The following is a 20685-nucleotide window of genomic DNA, read 5'->3' on the forward strand; positions in this document are numbered from 1 at the left end:
TTTTTTTTCTACACACTTTTATTTAAGGCTTTAGAAATATATTTTTTTTGTTATCGCGGAAAGAGTTCTTCTATAAAATAAATAGAAAATCTATTTCCGCGGCACAAAAATAAATTACTCTTTTATCACACACTTCACTTTTTTTTTCTACACACTATTGTTGAAGGCTTTAGAAATATACTTTATTTTGCTGTCGCGGAAAGATTTATTTTATTAAATATATAACAAATATTTTTCCGCGACACAAAAAAAAATACTCATTTTTTCACGTCACTTTCTCCGCATTTTTGATGGTTTTTAAAAATATATTTCTTTCTGATCGCGTAAAAAGATCTATTAAATATAGCAGGTCTTCTTCCTCGACACATAAAAAATATACTCTTCAACTCAAGTCACACACACACACACACACACACACACGATCGTTGAAGGTATTAGATATTGTTTCTGTCCAACGCTATAGTGCCATACTATGTGAATATTAATATAGACCATAGATCGTTGCACAGAAACAATCAATTTTTTTTTTTTTTTTTTTTTTAACAGTGTATAGTTCTCACATAATATATATTTTTTTTTTGTTTTTGTGACTGCAAGCTGAAATGAGAACGTTGTACATTAAGAGATTCTATTTTGAGGAGTAAATAATTTTTTTTTATTGATATATATAAATATAGGTTATATATGTGTATATAATTATTACCATCTATCAAGTCTCTCACCCAAATTCTGATACCGTTGCATTAATATATAAACTCCTACTTTAAAGCGTTTTCTAATGTTGCGCGACATCTTCACTAATTTCCTCATGTTTCGTAAGGTCCTTAGTTCAAAGTCTGGTAGAATATCCTCATCTCAATACAAAATTCGTCTATTTCTTTTTTTAATTCGTCAACATCATCTGTATTGACACAGGTTTCTACCTCGTAACTGCTCATTTCTTTTTTAATCTGTAACTCGTACCGTAAATGTCGTCATCATCTTCAATAATAATTTTATGATTTTTGTCAAGTTTTCGCGCAAAAAGCGATAGCGTTGCATTAGGTTAAAGGCTCCCCACATGAATTGCCCCCTGATGGGACGTAAGGCTCTGTAGTCTCCTGGCGTCAGTACTGTTCCTACTGTCAACAGTTTTTTTATGGTGCGTAAGGTCCTCAGGTCGCTGCTAGATATTACATCATCGTAGTCCCTGCGAAATTCTTCAATTTCGTCCTTTAATTCTTGAACTTCTTTATCGGCAACAGCAACAACGTTCTCAATGTTTTTAGATGCTCGTTTAGCAAGAGAGTTAACAATGGTGGATCTAAGCATCTTGTTGGGTCGCGGATCTTCCTTTTCAGCAGCAGCAGCACCAGCACCAGCAGCAGTACCATCTTCAGTACCAGCACCTTCACCATCAATGTTAGATTTAGAAACTTGCGTTTTGGGGTCCTTTATTTTTTTTTGATTAGAAAATATAAATAAAAAAAGAGATGAAGAATAAATTGTAATTTTACATTCTTTTTTTTATGTTTTTTTTTATTGTTTAGGCGCAGCAAGTATGGTTATGGTGGAGACCTACGTTATCATCCTCAATGGTGTCCTCAGGAATTTGAGTTAAGATCGGGAAGACATCGTTGTCTTTTTCTTCTTCTTCTGAGCTTACGTAATTGGGGGTGTTGTAACACACGCATTTACAACTGCCGCATCGAAGCATTTTCGGGGTTTTTGCTAATCCAACCGGGTGAACCGGGTGCTTCTTCTGCTCCTACTAATACTTTCTTGAATTTGATCGTTTGGGTTTTTGTTTGGGACTCCATGATTTTTGCTTGCTTAGTTTTGGTTCTAAGTCTGGATGTTGGGTAATATTGTTCACGTACTTAGGCAATGTAAGTCAATTATGAACTGCCTTTGAATTTGGCTGCCGAGCGCTAATTATTGAGAATTTTTTCTGATTGATTGCATGAGGATGCAATATTAGTTCTCACAATCGCTTTGATATGCCTTTGAACACCGTATGTGTGATAACTGCATCCAATGAAAAAAAAAATAATTTATTTTGTTCTTCTACCCCCACGCTAAATTTTTTGTACTTGAGTAGGTGGCTTGCTGAATTTTTTTTTTTAGGTTGTGTGTGATAACGAATAAAAAAATGTGATTTAAATTTATACCAGCTGTGTGTGCGATAACAGTATGCTTTGGGAAAAAAATTTGATTTAAATTCACAACTGCGCAATAAGTGTGTGCACACACAATCACTTGCAATACAAAGTGTTCGTACCCAAAGGTGCTCAACATGACCACACCCAACAAATCAAGCAGTAGCCAAGTTGGGAACAGTACTAGGCGCTCAGTAGCACCCACTGCATATGAAAATTGCTGATCAGCTATTATATGTCTCACTAACTCACCTTCTTACCGACTGAACGGCCCACTGACCCGCCAATGCAGTCAGCACATTTTGCAGTGTCAGCCAACTACGCAAAGCCAACTATGCAAACTGCTACCATAATCATAATTCCCTGACCTAATTTAGAATATAGCTCACTTTACTAATCATTACACTAAACTTCCGTGTTTCAAGTAGTATAAAAACATGTTCCAAATGCAGAATAAAACAGTTATCAACGCATCTCATAACTCCGCTGTTCTACTTCCTACCTCTGGGAATAGGGCTCGTAATATACTTTCTCCACTAGTAGCTAACCTACGTTAGATCAACATCAGCGCAGTTCCGCATCGCCTGTGGTCCGGCATCGCAGTAACCATCGTTACCATTGCCGTGATCGTCCTGCCAGCAAAGCGTCCCCGTGCCAGCGACAAGTGCTCATTACCCCCTTGTCCCGCGGTGAGACCCGGAAGTGTCTACTTCGGTTAGGCACAAACATTGGTGACCCCGACGTGATCCTTTACCAACAAAGGATCACACTCAAGCAACCCCCTTCCCACCAAAGGCTGAACCTCTGACTGGTGAGAAGACCCGTTAAGTTCACCACATCCCCCCGCCCTGGAAACCATAGCTCATCCAGCTTCACAGGATACGCTTCGTCATCCGGCGTCACAGGATCGACAGCTTCATCCAGCTTCACAGGATACGATTTTTCTTCCAGCGTCACAGGAACATCAGCTTAATTCAGCTTCACAGGATACGCTTCTTCTTCCAGCGTCACAGGAACTCAGCTTAATCTAGCTTCACAGGATACGCTTCTTCTTCCAGCGTCACAGGAACTTCAGCTTAATCCAGTTTCACAGGTTACGCTTCTTCTTCCAGCGTCACAGGAACTTCAGCTTAATCCAGCTTCACAGGATACGCTTCTTCTTCCAGCGTCACAGGAACTCAGCTTCATCCAGCTTCACAGGATACGCTTCTTCTTCCAGCGTCACAGGAACTTGAGCTTAATCCAGGTTAACAGGATACGATTCTTCTTCCAGCGTCACAGGAACTTCAGCTTAATCCAGCTTCACAGGATACGTTTCTTCTTTCAGCGTCACAGGAACTTCAGCTTAATCCAGCTTCACAGGGTACGCTTCTTCTTCCAGCGTCACAGGATACGTTTCTTCTTTCAGCGTCACAGGAACTTCAGCTTAATCCAGCTTCACAGGGTACGCTTCTTCTTCCAGCGTCACAGGAACTCAGCTTCATCCAGCTTCACAGGATACGCTTCTTCTTCCAGCGTCACAGGAACTTCAGCTTAATCCACCTTCACAGGATACGCTTCTTCTTCCAGCGTCACAGGAACACACAATATGTCTACTTCATTCATAGAGGAAACAAGTCACACAAGAATCGATTTACACAATCGATTACTAGACACCCAAAACGAGCTGCAAGGGAAAATCCAACAGCCCATTAAGAATTATGGCAAGGATTCTGCCGACCTACGCCACCGAGACGGCTATTATTCCGGTAAGCTAAATCAGTTAAACGATCTCTGGCAGCAGTTTTGCGACCTACATGAAGAAGTCCAGCAAGCGGCATTACCCACTGGAAGTGAGTACTCTTCACGAGTAATAGCACTTAAGGAGATAGACGAAAAATATCAGAATATCTTTCTGGACAACATGCCGACTGGAAGCGGGCTTCCAAGGGCCCCGAGACGAACTTCGGCCAAAATCAAGATCAAAACAAGAGATCAAGTCAAAGGAGATTCCACAATTGACACGGTGATCCGACAGTTGCAGAGAAGATGCAACGAATTGAAGTCATCATTAACATTAGCCTCGAACGCCCCAACCGTCACCCCAGCCATACAAAGGCACCTTGATCTCCATTGGGCGTTGCTGAGGCAAGCCCACGACGAATTGGACAGCACACCTTGGGCCGCAGCCCTGGCAGAAGCAGAGCTAGCTCAATTCCACACATTATCCGAGGAATACGAAATTAACCTGATTCGAGAAAACGACTCGCCAATGAGCCTAATCTTGGCACTTCCGCCAGTTAGCATTCCGGAGTTCAACGGCGAGTATCAAGACTGGCCACGGATCCATGATCTCTTTGTGGAGTTGGTACATAATAAACCATATTCGGCCAGTCAAAAACTACATATTCTACAGAGTTCGCTTCGTGGTGAAGCGAGAAACGTCTTGACAGACACAGCCTTCTCACAGGGTGGCTATGACGACACCTGGTTGCGATTGAAGGCCAGGTACCAGAACGGCAAAATACTAGTATTCGCCGCCATAGCAAAAATTATTGACTATAGGCCAATAGACGGCTCTTCGCGCCAACTAAGGGCCTTACATGACTCTATCAAAAACTTAATGAGTACTTTTCAAAACCTCGATGTCACCACAAAATCCTGGGATCCAATCCTGTGTTTTATTATCAGAAGAAAACTAGACCAGCAGTCTCTAGCTGCTCTGGACTTCACTAATCATTACACTAATATTCCGTGTTCCAAGTAGTATATAAACATGTTCCAAATGAAGAATAAAACAGTTATCAACGCATCTCATAACTCCGCGGTTCTACTTCCTACCTCTGGGAATAGGGCTCGTAATATACTATCTCCACTAGTAGCTAACCTACGTTAGCTCAACCTCAGCGCAGTTCCGCATCGCCTGTGGTCCGGCATCGCAGTAACCATCGTTACCATTGCCGCGACGTGATCGTCCTGCCAGCAAAGCGTCCCCGTGCCAGCGACAAGTGCTCATTACCCCCTTGTCCCGCGGTGAGACCCGGAAGTGTCTACTTCGGTTAGGCACAAACATTGGTGACCCCGACGTGATCCTTTACCAACAAAGGATCACACTCAAGCAACCCGCTTCCAACCAAAGGCTGAAGCTCTGACTGGTGAGAAGACCCGTTAAGTTCACCACATCCACCCGCCCTGGAAACCATTGCTCACCCAGCTTCACAGGATACGCTTCGTCATCCAGCGTCACAGGATCGTCAGCTTCATCCAGCTTCACAGGATACGCTTCTTCTTCCAGCGTCACCGGAACTTCAGCTTAATCCAGTTTCACAGGATACGCTTCTTCTTCCAGCGTCACAGGAACTCAGCTTCATCCAGCTTCACAGGATACGCTTCTTCCTCCAGCTTCACAGGAACTTCAGCTTAATCCAGCTTCACAGGATACGCTTCTTCTTCCAGCATCACTGGAACTTCAGCTTAATCCAGCTTCACAGGATACGCTTCTTCTTCCAGCGTCACAGGAACTCAGCTTCATCCAGCTTCACAGGATACGCTTCTTCTTCCAGCGTCACAGGAACTTCAGCTTAATCCAGCTTCACAGGATACGCTTCTTCTTCCAGCGTCACAGGAACTCAGCTTAATTCAGCTTCACAGGATACGCTTCTTCTTCCAGCGTCACAGGAACTTCAGCTTAATCCAGCTTCACAGGATATGCTTCTTCTTCCAGCGTCACAAGAACTCAGCTTAATCCAGCTTCACAGGATACGCTTCTTCTTCCAGCGTCACAGGAACTTCAGCTTAATCCAGCTTCACAGGATACGCTTCTTCTTCCAGTGTCACAGGAACTCAGCTTCATCCAGCTTCACAGGATTCGCTTCTTCTTCCAGCGTCACAGGATACGCTTCCTTTTCCAGCGTCACAGGAACTTCAGCTTCATCCAGCTTCACAGGATACGCTTCTTCTTCCAGCGTCACCGGAACTTCAGCTTAATCCAGTTTCACAGGATACGCTTCTTCTTCCAGCGTCACAGGAACTCAGCTTCATCCAGCTTCACAGGATACGCTTCTTCCTCCAGCTTCACAGGAACTTCAGCTTAATCCAGCTTTACAGGATACGCTTCTTCTTCCAGCATCACTGGAACTTCAGCTTAATCCAGCTTCACAGGATACGCTTCTTCTTCCAGCGTCACAGGAACTCAGCTTCATCCAGCTTCACAGGATACGCTTCTTCTTCCAGCGTCACAGGAACTTCAGCTTAATCCAGCTTCACAGGATACGCTTCTTCTTCCAGCGTCACAGGAACTCAGCTTAATTCAGCTTCACAGGATACGCTTCTTCTTCCAGCGTCACAGGAACTTCAGCTTAATCCAGCTTCACAGGATATGCTTCTTCTTCCAGCGTCACAAGAACTCAGCTTAATCCAGCTTCACAGGATACGCTTCTTCTTCCAGCGTCATAGGAACTTCAGCTTAATCCAGCTTCACAGGATACGCTTCTTCTTCCAGCGTCACAGGAACTCAGCTTCATCCAGCTTCACAGGATTCGCTTCTTCTTCCAGCGTCACAGGATACGCTTCTTCTTCCAGCGTCACAGGAACACACAATATGTCTACTTCATTCATAGAGGAAACAAGTCACACAAGAATCGATTTACACAATCGATTACTAGACACCCAAAACGAGCTGCAAGGGAAAATCCACCAGCCCATTAAGAATTATGGCAAGGATTCTGCCGACCGACGCCACCGAGACGGCTATTATTCCGGTAAGCTTAATCAGTTAAACGATCTCTGGCAGCAGTTTTGCGACCTACATGAAGAGGTCCAGCAAGCGGCATTACCCACTGGAAATGAGTACTCTTCACGAGTAGTAGCACTTAAGGAGCTAGTCGAAAAATATCAGAATATCTTTCTGGACAACATGCCGACTGGAAGCGGGCTTCCGAAGGCCCCGAGACGAACTTCGGCCAACATCAAGATCAAAACAAGAGATCAAGTCAAAGGAGATTCCACAATCGACACGGTGATCCGACAGTTGCAGAGAAGATGCAACGAATTGGAGTCATCATTAACATTAGCCTCGAACGCCCCAACCGTCACCCCAGCCATACAAAGGCACCTGGATCTCCATTGGGCGTTGCTGAGGCAAGCCCACGACGAATTGGACAGCACACCTTGGGCCGCAGCCCTGGCAGAAGCAGAGCTAGCTCAACTCCACACATTATACGAGGAATACGAAATGAACCTGATTCGAGAAAACGACTCGCCAATGAGCCTAAACTTGGCACTTCCGCCAGTTAGCATTCCGGAGTTCAACGGCGAGTATCTAGACTGGCCATGATCTCTTTGTGGAATTGGTACATAATAAACCATATTCGGCCAGTCAAAAACTACATATTCTACAGAGTTCGCTTCGTGGTGAAGCGAGAAACGTCTTGACAGACACAGCCTTCTCACAGGGTGGCTATGACGACACCTGGTTGCGATTGAAGGCCAGGTACCAGAACGGCAAAATACAAGTATTCGCCGCCATAGCAAAAATTATTGACTATAGGCCAATAGACGGCTCTTCGCGCCAACTAAGGGCCTTACATGACTCTATGACAAAAACTTAATGAGTACTTTTCAAAACCTCGATGTCACCACAAAATCCTGGGATCCAATCCTGTGTTTTATTATCAGAAGAAAACTAGACCAGCAGTCTCTAGCTGCTCTGGACTTCACTAATCATTACACTAATATTCCGTGTTCCAAGTAGTATATAAACATGTTCCAAATGAAGAATAAAACAGTTATCAACGCATCTCATAACTCCGCGGTTCTACTTCCTACCTCTGGGAATAGGGCTCGTAATATACTATCTCCACTAGTAGCTAACCTACGTTAGCTCAACCTTAGCGCAGTTCCGCATCGCCTGTGGTCCGGCATCGCAGTAACCATCGTTACCATTGCCGCGACGTAATCGTCCTGCCAGCAAAGCGTCCTCGTGCCTACCTCTGGAAATAGGGCTCGTAGTATACTATCTCCACTAGAAGCTAACCCACGTTAGCTCAACCTCAGCGCAGTTCCGCATCGCCTGTGGTCCGGCATCGCAGTAACCATCGCTACCATTGCCGCGACGTGATCGTCCTGCCAGCAAAGCGTCCCCGTGCCAGCGACAAGTGCTCATTACCCCTGTCGCCGCCGAAATCTGTTACAATAGACAGATATAATGAGCCCGCTGTAATGTTCCAATCAGCAGATGAGTGGCTGGAATTGTACCGTTCAACACAAGCTTTAAGCGCACTTGTGGGGTACGCGAGCACTTACTTCGCCCGCGCTTATTCAGTACAGCACTAGCCACCGTCTGCTACGATTATTTTTAAAGCGGTTTCCTTACTTCTTTGTCTCACGGCTATATGTAACGCCATACAGCCAGCAGTTATATATTGAATAATAAATTGGATATATGTTAACCTGCAAATTTTAATTAGAACCGGGACGTGCTACGTAAAGTCGAGGACAGGGTGGCGCTGGCCTCAACAATCTTTAAAAATAATCGTAATAAATTACGTAACTAATCACGCGGATCACGTGGTGCCCGACTTAATAGTCCATTAGCCCCGTCCAAGTGAAAATAACAATATTCGGGGAACTGCCCTACATCAATTCCCAACATGGATAACAACAACCTATCAAGTGGAGTGTACCATTGCAAACGATGTGCACATGAGGATTGTGATCGAATGGTCCAGTGCAGCAAATGCCACTCCTGGTACCACAGCGAGTGCGTGGGCGTTGATGATGATCACAGCTGGCAATGTGACTGCGAGAATATAATACGCGACGTCGTCACAGAGGTGGTGCCAACGATGCCGATGTCATTCCACAAACCTCAGGCCTCCTCATCACCGACGCAAGGAAACGGATTGGCAAAACTTCCATACAACCCGTCATATCAAGCTTCCCCTCTGGAACACATTAACAAAAATACACAATCCGCGTCGACGACGGTCACGACCACTAGCATGGCAGTGGGTGGTATATCAGCTTTAGGCGAAAAGCCCGCTCAAACGCCATGCGGTTTATCGAACCTAACCTCACATGGTCCGTCCCCGGTTAAGCAACAGCTGATCAGACCAAAGAAAGCCGAAGCCGCAGGGAGCTTATTAGTGGGACCAGACGCAGCCAACAAAATAATACTGACCTCTGGCATACCAACACCTTCGCAGATTGCCGCTCGTCAAGCGATCCCAAGGGAGTTGCCAGCATTCGATGGCAACCCCCAAGCTTGGCCATTATTTTATAGCAGTTTTCAAACTAGCACAGAGATCGCCGGCTACACCAACGCGGAGAACCTCATGCGCCTACAGTCAAGCCTAAGAGGTAGGGCCCGAGAACTAGTGCAAAGTAAGTTACTATTACCAGCGATGGTCCCCGAAATCATACAGACACTTCAAATGTGTTTCGGTCGGCCAGAGCATGTACTTCAGACAATGCTTGATAAAGCGCGGAAAATGCCGCCTCCAAAGGACAAACTAGAACCTCTGATCGAGTACGCACTCTGCGTAAGAAACATATATTCAACGATGGAAGCCTGCGAGCTAGTCGCCCACATGAGCAACCCACTCCTTGTGCAGGAACTAGTGGAAAAGCTTCCTTCGCAGCTAAAATTGCAATGGGCCATGCACCCAAAAGAAACCGCTGTGCCGGTGGTGAAAGTATTCAGCGAATGGATGTACACAATCGCCGAAGCAGCTAGTCAAGTATCATCCCCACTTTACTTCGGGCGCAGCGAACGCCTTAATTACCATTCGGCGAGTGAGGAGCCACTTCGTTGTAGAGGAAAATGCGTGGTATGCGATGCCGGAGACCACAAGATCCAAACCTGCCCTAACTTCTCCGCTATGAACACGACAGAAAGATGGGACGTGTCCCGCACCCATCACTTGTGCCTCAATTGCCTCAACAAGCACCGCAGCCAGTGCCTTTCAAGGAAGACATGCAACATAAACAACTGTCGCGAACGTCACCATCCCCTACTGCATGCAGAACAACTCTACCGCTCCGAACACCCGCGCCAGCCAACAGCACCCGAGCTGGAGAGCGGTCACATTCTCGCCCATAGACATGCGGATCAAACTAATTTCCGTATCGTACCAATTAAAATCGATTATAAGACTCAACAAATTAACACCTTTGCCTTTCTAGACGAAGGATCATCAGTAACGCTGATCGAGGAAACTATCTTCCAGCAGCTGGGGGTGACAGGCGTACCACACCCACTCTGCCTGAAATGGACCGACAATACAACCCGTGTCGAAGAAACTTCTAAAACAGCGACTTTACGTGTCATCAACACGCAGAACGGAGCCAAATTTAAACTGAGAGACGTTCGCAGCGTCAGAAGCCTAAACTTACCAATACAGTCCGCCAACATGGAGGAGCTCGCCATGAAGTTCCCGTACCTTAAAGGACTACCAATTACCTCATATGCCAACTTGCGACCAACTATAATCGTCGGAGCGGATAACTGGAATCTAGCCGTACCTCTTAGAATCCGGGAGGGAGCGTGGCGCCAGCCAATTGCTTCCAAAACTCGACTGGGATGGACGTTGCAAATCCCTCCGAGCAAAAGATCTAACGCAGAGGGACACGTTAACATTCATGAGTGTAGATGCTACGAAGCTACACCGCCTTACACGAGGCCATTAAGCAAACCTTCGCAGTAGAGACTCCTCGACGTGCCCACCTATATTCTGAAGCTGACTCCCGTGCCCTAGCCATCATGAACTCGACAGCCAAATTTGAGGACGGCAGATTTGAAATTGGACTGCTGTGGAAGAGCGAGAACGCAGCTCTACCAGATAGTTACCCAAACGCCCTTAGACGACTGAAGTGCCTACAACGGAAATTCATCAAGGAACCAGCACTAAAGATTCAAACCCAAAAGGAGATCGACAATCTCGTGCAAAAGAAGTATGCCCGTAAGCTAAGTGCAACCGAGATATTGGAAGAACACGCGAGGGTATGGTATCTACCAACCTTTATAATTACACACCCGAACAAACCTAATAGGGTTCGTCTAGTTTGGGATGCAGCGGCGCAGTCATGGGGACAATCCCTGAACGACTTCATACACGCCGGTCCCGACCTCTTGAAACCATTGGTGGATCTGCTGATCTCATTTCGCGCCGGAAAGGTGGCGATCATCGGTGACATCGCGGAGATGTTTCACCAAATTCGAGTCAAGCCGGAAGATGCCCATGTTCAGCGCTTCCTTTGGTACGACCAAAATGACGAACTACACCATCCAAGCGTCTACACGATGGAAGCGCTCACATTCGGCATAAACTGCGCACCATGTATCGCACACTTCATACGGGACAGAAACGCTGACAGGTTCCAACAGCAATATCCAGCCGCCGCACAAGCCGTGAAAAATTACCACTACGTCGACGACTTTATCTACAGCGGCAACGACAATAAGGAGGTGATAGAAATCGCCACACAAGTTCGCCATATTCACGCCGCAGGAGGGTTCTATATTCGCAACTGGGCATCGAACTCGAAGACTGTGCTTGGCAAACTAGGCGGAAAATCATCGTCAACCGAGGTCGAAATCACCACCGCCGAGAAAGTCCTCGGCCTATACTGGATCCCGGAAACGGACGACCTAACGTTTATCTTCAAATTCTCCCGTCTGAAACGCGACATATGGACTGAAAACGATGCACCCTCGAAGCGGGAACTCCTCCAAGTACTTATGTCAATGTACGACCCCCTTGGCCTCATCGCCTGCTACACTATAGAGCTGAAAATATTATTACAAGAAGTGTGGCGGACCCCCACCGACTGGGACGACTGCATTCCAGAAAGCCTGCTCCCAAGATGGAATCGATGGAAGCAGGCAATAACCCTAATCGCCACGGTTAAGATTCCGCGATGCTTCTTCAGAACCAACGAGGACATCCATGACGTGCAGCTCCATACCTTCGTAGACGCAAGTGAACTTGCATATGCAGCAGTCTCGTATCTTCGCATCCAACAAGGCAACTCCGTTTATCTTAGCCTGCTAGCAGCCAAAACTAAAGTTGCCCCGCTAAGCCCGCTGTCCATCCCCCGTATGGAATTACAGGCAGCAGTCACTGGCGCCAAGCTTAGCCAGTCAATTCAAACAAATTCTCGGCTATCAGTTAACTCCCATTACTACTGGACGGACTCCAAAACAGTCCTCAAATGGCTGCGAATGGACCCACGCAAGTTCCAGCAGTACGTAATGCACCGCGTAGGAGAAGTGTTGGAGCTCAACAATGTCGACCAATGGCACTGGGTGCCATCAGACTTAAACCCTGCTGACATCGCCACTAAGACTTCGTGTTTCACTTCCATGCATAAGTGGTTTGATGGCCCGGAGTATCTTCTCCAGGAACGCTCTCGTTGGCCCACCTATACCGACCTAGGAGCCCCAACCAACATCGAAGTGAAGCAGGTGTTTTTCGTCGCTACTACACCACTGGACCCCATCGTGAACGTAGAACACTTTTCCGACTGGCGGAGACTATATCGAGCGGTAGCAACGTTCATATTATACATCGAAAAGCTGAAAGCAACAGCGCGGAAAACGCCTCCGATTACGAGCATTAACGCCGAGATGATACGCCGCGCTCAAACAACACTGATACGCTACGCGCAAGTATCAGAGTTCCGAAAAGAAATATGTTTACTCTCCAAAGGTAAAGCTCTAAACGCAAATTCAAAACTAATTTGTCTTAATGTGTTTCTAGATGATGACCAGTTGCTACGGATCCGAGGGAGAGCTGAAAACTTGTGCCCCCAATAGCAAATAGTACTCCCTTACGGGCATTACGTAACACGCCTAATTGTTAACTGGTATCACCGTCAGATGCACCACACCATGCACGAGGCCTGCATCAATATCATTTATTATATACCACGCTTAAGAGTTTTATATAAGTCAGCCCGACGAGCATGTCAGCGCTGCAGAAACGATAATGCCTCCCCAAAACCACCGCTAATGGCCCAACTTCCCATTGCTAGAGTCGCCGCTTATCAACGCCCATTTACCTACGTTGGAATCGATTACTTTGAACCAATTCTCGTGACCGTTGGCAGGAGGAAGGAGAAACGATGGGGAGTAATCTTTACCTGTCTCACGGTCAAGGCAGTGCATCTAGAATTAGCTCACTCCCTCGACGCCTCGTCATGCATTATGTGTATCCGCAACTTCTTCAATCGCCGCGGGACACCTAGAAAAATATTCACGGACAACGGCACTAATTTTAAAGCTTCCGAGAAGGTGATCTGCGAGGAGCTTCCAAGGGTTGACCCCGACGAAGTGTACAGATCGTTCGACACAATTAAGTGGAGCTTTAACCCACCAGCAGCGCCTCATATGGGGGGAGCATGGGAGCGCCTTATAGGCTCCATAAAAAGGGTCCTGTCCGCCATCTGCCCAGCGATGAAGTTTACTAGCGAGAGTCTACAAAGCGCACTTTGGGAGATCGAATTTATAATAAACTCAAGGCCGCTCACATTCGTATCGCTGGACACCAACGACGACGAAGCCATCACACCCAATCATTTGCTACTGGGGTCAGTAAGCGGATATAAGCCCATCTTCGACAACAATCTCTCGGTTCGATGCATATGGCAATCGACTCAACTATTCGCCGACCATTTCTGGAAACGATGGGTCAGGGAATATGTTCCCGACTTAGCTCGCCGAGGAAAATGGTACGCCAAGCAGCCACCTCTAACGATTGGCAGCGTCGTCCTCATATTGGACGAGAACTTACCACGAAACACGTGGCCGAAAGGAATAGTCACCGATGTGGTCTTAGCTAAGGACCAGCAAGTAAGAAGCGCTACGATCAAGACTGCCCACGGCATCTTACGACGACCCGTAACGAAGCTGGCTGTATTGAACGTCGGCAAGATTGAGGGTAACCCAGACGCAGGAGAGCCAAGTTTTCCGGGGGGAGAATGTCGCCGCCGAAATCTGTTACAATAGACAGATATAATGAGCCCGCTGTAATGTTCCAATCAGCAGATGAGTGGCTGGAATTGTACCGTTCAACACAAGCTTTAAGCGCACTTGTGGGGCGAGCACTTACTTCGCCCGCGCTTATTCAGTACAGCACTAGCCACCGTCTGCTACGATTATTTTTAAAGCGGTTTCCTTACTTCTTTGTCTCACGGCTATATGGTACGCCATACAGCCAGCAGTTATATATTGAATAATAAATTGGATATATGTTAACCTGCGAGTTTTATTAGAACCGGGACGTGCTACGTAAAGTCGAGGACAGGGTGGCGCTGGCCTCAACAACCCCCTTGTCCCGCGGTGAGACCCGGAAGTGTCTACTTCGGTTAGGCACAAGCATTGGTGTCCCCGACGTGATCCTTTACCAACAAAGGATCACACTCAAGCAACCCCCTTCCCACCAAAGGCTGAACCTCTGACTGGTGAGAAGACCCGTTAAGTTCACCACATCCACCCGCCCTGGAAACCATAGCTCATCCAGCTTCACAGGATAGGCTTCGTCATCCGGCGTCACAGGATCGACTGCTTCATCTAGCTTCACAGGATACGATTCTTCTTCCAGCGTCACAGGAACTTCAGCTTAATCCAGCTTCACAGGATACGCTTCTTCTTCCAGCGTCACAGGAACTCAGCTTAATCTAGCTTCACAGGATACGCTTCTTCTTCCAGCGTCACAGGAACTTCAGCTTAATCCAGTTTCACAGGTTACGCTTCTTCTTCCAGCGTCACAGGAACTTCAGCTTAATCAAGCTTCACAGGATACGCTTCTTCTTCCAGCGTCACAGGAACTCAGCTTCATCCAGCTTCACAGGATACGCTTCTTCTTCCAGCGTCACAGGAACTTGAGCTTAATCCAGCTTCACAGGATACGATTCTTCTTCCAGCGTCACAGGAACTTCAGCTTAATCCAGCTTCACAGGATACGTTTCTTCTTTCAGCGTCACAGGAACTTCAGCTTAATCCAGCTTCACAGGGTACGCTTCTTCTTCCAGCGTCACAGGAACTCAGCTTCATCCAGCTTCACAGGATACGCTTCTTCTTCCAGCGTCACCGGAACTTCAGCTTAATCCAGTTTCACAGGATACGCTTCTTCTTCCAGCGTCACAGGAACTCAGCTTCATCCAGCTTCACAGGATACGCTTCTTCCTCCAGCTTCACGGGAACTTCAGCTTAATCCAGCTTCACAGGATACGCTTCTTCTTCCAGCATCACTGGAACTTCAGCTTAATCCAGCTTCACAGGATACGCTTCTTCTTCCAGCGTCACAGGAACTCAGCTTCATCCAGCTTCACAGGATACGCTTCTTCTTCCAGCGTCACAGGAACTTCAGCTTAATCCAGCTTCACAGGATACGCTTCTTCTTCCAGCGTCACAGGAACTCAGCTTAATTCAGCTTCACAGGATACGCTTCTTCTTCCAGCGTCACAGGAACTTCAGCTTAATCCAGCTTCACAGGATATGCTTCTTCTTCCAGCGTCACAAGAACTCAGCTTAATCCAGCTTCACAGGATACGCTTCTTCTTCCAGCGTCACAGGAACTTCAGCTTAATCCAGCTTCACAGGATACGCTTCTTCTTCCAGCGTCACAGGAACACACAATATGTCTACTTCATTCATAGAGGAAACAAGTCACACAAGAATCGATTTACACAATCGATTACTAGACACCCAAAACGAGCTGCAAGGGAAAATCCAACAGCCCATTAAGAATTATGGCAAGGATTCTGCCGACCGACGCCACCGAGACGGCTATTATTCCGGTAAGCTAAATCAGTTAAACGATCTCTGGCAGCAGTTTTGCGACCTACATGAAGAAGTCCAGCAAGCGGCATTACCCACTGGTAATGAGTACTCTTCACGAGTAGTAGCACTTAAGGAGCTAGTCGAAAAATATCAGAATATCTTTCTGGACAACATGCCGACTGGAAGCGGGCTTCCGAAGGCCCCGAGACGAACTTCGGGCAACATCAAGATCAAAACAAGAGATCAAGTCAAAGGAGATTCCACAATTGACACGGTGATCCGACAGTTGCAGAGAAGATGCAACGAATTGGAGTCATCATTAACATTAGCCTCGAACGCCCCAACAGTCACCCCAGCCCTACAAAGGCACCTGGATCTCCATTGGTCGTTGCTGAGGCAAGCCCACGACGAATTGGACAGCACATCTGGGGCCGCAGCCCTGGCACAAGCAGAGCTAGCTCAATTCCACACATTGTACGAGGAATACGAAATGAACCTGCTTCGAGAAAACGACTCGCCAATGAGCCTAAACTTGGCACTTCCGCCAGTTAGCATTCCGGAGTTCAACGGCGAGTATCTAGACTGGCCATGATCTCTTTGTGGAATTGGTACATAATAAACCATATTCGGCCAGTCAAAAACTACATATTCTACAGAGTTCGCTTCGTGGTGAAGCGAGAAACGTCTTGACAGACACAGCCTTCTCACAGGGTGGCTATGACGACACCTGGTTGCGATTGAAGGCCAGGTACCAGAACGGCAAAATACAAGTATTCGCCGCCATAGCAAAAATTATTGACTATAGGCCAATAGACGGCTCTTCGCGCCAACTAAGGGCCTTACATGACTCTATCAAAAACTTAATGAGTACTTTTCAAAACCTCGATGTCACCACAAAATCCTGGGATCCAATCCTGTGTTTTATTATCAGAAGAAAACTAGACCAGCAGTCTCTAGCTGCTCTGGACTTCACTAATCATTACACTAATATTCCGTGTTCCAAGTAGTATATAAACATGTTCCAAATGAAGAATAAAACAGTTATCAACGCATCTCATAACTCCGGCATCGCAGTAACCATCGTTACCATTGCCGCGACGTAATCGTCCTGCCAGCAAAGCGTCCTCGTGCCTACCTCTGGAAATAGGGCTCGTAATATACTATCTCCACTAGAAGCTAACCTACGTTAGCTCAACCTCAGCGCAGTTCCGCATCGCCTGTGGTCCGGCATCGCAGTAACCATCGCTACCATTGCCGCGACGTGATCGTCCTGCCAGCAAAGCGTCCCCGTGCCAGCGACAAGTGCTCATTACCCCTGTCGCCGCCGAAATCTGTTACAATAGACAGATATAATGAGCCCGCTGTAATGTTCCAATCAGCAGATGAGTGGCTGGAATTGTACCGTTCAACACAAGCTTTAAGCGCACTTGTGGGGTACGCGAGCACTTACTTCGCCCGCGCTTATTCAGTACAGCACTAGCCACCGTCTGCTACGATTATTTTTAAAGCGGTTTCCTTACTTCTTTGTCTCACGGCTATATGTAACGCCATACAGCCAGCAGTTATATATTGAATAATAAATTGGATATATGTTAACCTGCGAGTTTTATTAGAACCGGGACGTGCTACGTAAAGTCGAGGACAGGGTGGCGCTGGCCTCAACAACCCCCTTGTCCCGCGGTGAGACCCGGAAGTGTCTACTTCGGTTAGGCACAAACATTGGTGACCCCGACGTGATCCTTTACCAACAAAGGATCACACTCAAGCAACCCCCTTCCCACCAAAGGCTGAACCTCTGACTGGTGAGAAGACCCGTTAAGTTCACCACATCCACCCGCCCTGGAAACCATAGCTCATCCAGCTTCACAGGATACGCTTCGTCATCCAGCGTCACAGGATCGTCAGCTTCATCCAGCTTCACAGGATACGCTTCTTCTTCCAGCGTCACAGGAACTTCAGCTTAATCCAGTTTCACAGGATACGCTTCTTCTTCCAGCGTCACAGGAACTCAGCTTCATCCAGCTTCACAGGATACGCTTCTTCCTCCAGCTTCACAGGAACTTCAGCTTAATCCAGCTTCACAGGATACGCTTCTTCTTCCAGCGTCACTGGAACTTCAGCTTAATCCAGCTTCACAGGATACGCTTCTTCTTCCAGCGTCACAGGAACTCAGCTTCATCCAGCTTCACAGGATACGCTTCTTCTTCCAGCGTCACAGGAACTCAGCTTCATCCAGCTTCACAGGATACGCTTCTTCTTCCAGCGTCACCGGAACTCAGCTTAATCCAGCTTCACAGGATACGCTTCTTCTTCCAGCGTCACAGGAACTTCAGCTTAATCCAGCTTCACAGGATATGCTTCTTCTTCCAGCGTCACAGGAACTCAGCTTAATCCAGCTTCACAGGATACGCTTCTTCTTCCAGCGTCACAGGAACTTCAGCTTAATCCAGCTTCACAGGATACGCTTCTTCTTCCAGCGTCCCAGTAACTCAGCTTCATCCACCTTCACAGGATTCCCTTCTTCTTCCAGCGTCACAGGATACGCTTCTTCTTCCAGCGTCACAGGAACACACAATATGTCTACTTCATTCATAGAGGAAACAAGTCACACAAGAATCGATTTACACAATCGATTACTAGACACCCAAAACGAGCTGCAAGGGAAAATCCAACAGCCCATTAAGAATTATGGTAAGGATTCTGCCGACCGACGCCACCGAGACGGCTATTATTCCGGTAAGCTAAATCAGTTAAACGATCTCTGGCAGCAGTTTTGCGACCTACATGAAGAAGTCCAGCAAGCGGCATTACCCACTGGAAATGAGTACTCTTCACGAGTAGTAGCACTTAAGGAGCTAGTCGAAAAATATCAGAATATCTTTCTGGACAACATGCCGACTGGAAGCGGGCTTCCGAAGGCCCCGAGACGAACTTCGGGCAACATCAAGATCAAAACAAGAGATCAAGTCAAAGGAGATTCCACAATTGACACGGTGATCCGACAGTTGCAGAGAAGATGCAACGAATTGGAGTCATCATTAACATTAGCCTCGAACGCCCCAACAGTCACCCCAGCCCTACAAAGGCACCTGGATCTCCATTGGTCGTTGCTGAGGCAAGCCCACGACGAATTGGACAGCACATCTGGGGCCGCAGCCCTGGCACAAGCAGAGCTAGCTCAATTCCACACATTGTACGAGGAATACGAAATGAACCTGCTTCGAGAAAACGACTCGCCAATGAGCCTAAACTTGGCACTTCCGCCAATTAGCATTCCGGAGTTCAACGGCGAGTATCTAGACTGGCCACGGTTCCATGATCTCTTTGTGGAATTGGTACATAATAAACCATATTCGGCCAGTCAAAAACTAGATATTCTACAGAGTTCGCTTCGTGGTGAAGCGAGAAACGTCTTGACAGACACAGCCTTCTCACAGGGTGGCTATGACGGTACCTGGTTGCGATTGGAGGCCAGGTACCAGAACGGCAAAATACTAGTATTCGCCGCCATAGAAAAAATTCTTGACCATAGGCCTATAGACGGCTCTTCGCGCCAACTAAGGGCCTTACATGACTCTATCAAAAACTTAATGAGTACTTTTCAAAACCTCGATGTCACCACAAAATCCTGGGATCCAATCCTGTGTTTTATTATCAGAAGAAAACTAGACCAGCAGTCTCTAGCTGCTCTGGACTTCACTAATCATTACACTAATATTCCGTGTTCCAAGTAGTATATAAACATGTTCCAAATGAAGAATAAAACAGTTATCAACGCATCTCATAACTCCGCGGTTCTACTTCCTACCTCTGGGAATAGGGCTCGTAATATACTATCTCCACTAGTAGCTAACCTACGTTAGCTCAACCTTAGCGCAGTTCCGCATCGCCTGTGGTCCGGCATCGCAGTAACCATCGTTACCATTGCCGCGACGTAATCGTCCTGCCAGCAAAGCGTCCTCGTGCCTACCTCTGGAAATAGGGCTCGTAATATACTATCTCCACTAGAAGCTAACCTACGTTAGCTCAACCTCAGCGCAGTTCCGCATCGCCTGTGGTCCGGCATCGCAGTAACCATCGCTACCATTGCCGCGACGTGATCGTCCTGCCAGCAAAGCGTCCCCGTGCCAGCGACAAGTGCTCATTACCCCTGTCGCCGCCGAAATCTGTTACAATAGACAGATATAATGAGCCCGCTGTAATGTTCCAATCAGCAGATGAGTGGCTGGAATTGTACCGTTCAACACAAGCTTTAAGCGCACTTGTGGGGTACGCGAGCACTTACTTCGCCCGCGCTTATTCAGTACAGCACTAGCCACCGTCTGCTACGATTATTTTTAAAGCGGTTTCCTTACTTCTTTGTCTCACGGCTATATGTAACGCCATACAGCCAGCAGTTATATATTGAATAATAAATTGGATATATGTTAACCTGCGAGTTTTATTAGAACCGGGACGTGCTACGTAAAGTCGAGGACAGGGTGGCGCTGGCCTCAACAACCCCCTTGTCCCGCGGTGAGACCCGGAAGTGTCTACTTCGGTTAGGCACAAACATTGGTGACCCCGACGTGATCCTTTACCAACAAAGGATCACACTCAAGCAACCCCCTTCCCACCAAAGGCTGAACCTCTGACTGGTGAGAAGACCCGTTAAGTTCACCACATCCACCCGCCCTGGAAACCATAGCTCATCCAGCTTCACAGGATACGCTTCGTCATCCAGCGTCACAGGATCGTCAGCTTCATCCAGCTTCACAGGATACGCTTCTTCTTCCAGCGTCACAG

The 20685-nt window shown here is 47.0% G+C and overlaps 2 protein-coding genes across 2 annotated transcripts; both read left to right on the forward strand.

Annotated features, from left to right (window-relative positions):
* Positions 1 to 8767: 8767 nt before the first annotated feature.
* LOC139354379 (uncharacterized) lies at positions 8768 to 10822 on the forward strand. Its single transcript, XM_070998603.1, has one exon. The coding sequence runs from the start codon at positions 8768 to 8770 to the stop codon at positions 10820 to 10822; it is 2055 nt and encodes a 684-aa protein (XP_070854704.1).
* Positions 10823 to 10878: 56 nt separating this feature from the next.
* Positions 10879 to 14124, forward strand: LOC139354380 (uncharacterized). Its single transcript, XM_070998604.1, has 2 exons — positions 10879 to 12786; positions 12997 to 14124. The coding sequence occupies exons 1-2, from the start codon at positions 10879 to 10881 to the stop codon at positions 14122 to 14124; spliced, it is 3036 nt and encodes a 1011-aa protein (XP_070854705.1).
* The last annotated feature ends 6561 nt before the right edge of the window (positions 14125 to 20685 follow it).

The sequence above is a fragment of the Drosophila suzukii genome, assembly GCF_043229965.1.
Source record: "Drosophila suzukii chromosome 2 unlocalized genomic scaffold, CBGP_Dsuzu_IsoJpt1.0 scf_2c, whole genome shotgun sequence".
In the NCBI taxonomy this organism is placed as follows: Eukaryota; Metazoa; Arthropoda; class Insecta; order Diptera; family Drosophilidae; genus Drosophila; species Drosophila suzukii.

What these genes read in the sequence shown, in the direction of transcription:
- LOC139354379 (XM_070998603.1), top strand. Translation starts at nt 8,768, where the DNA reads ATGGATAACAACAACCTATCAAGTGGAGTGTACCATTGCAAACGATGT.
- LOC139354380 (XM_070998604.1), top strand. Translation starts at nt 10,879, where the DNA reads ATGAACTCGACAGCCAAATTTGAGGACGGCAGATTTGAAATTGGACTG. An exon ending in CACTGATACGCTACGCGCAA is followed by an intron (nt 12,787 to 12,996) that starts GTATCAGAGTTC and finishes TATCACCGTCAG; the next exon opens with ATGCACCACACCATGCACGA.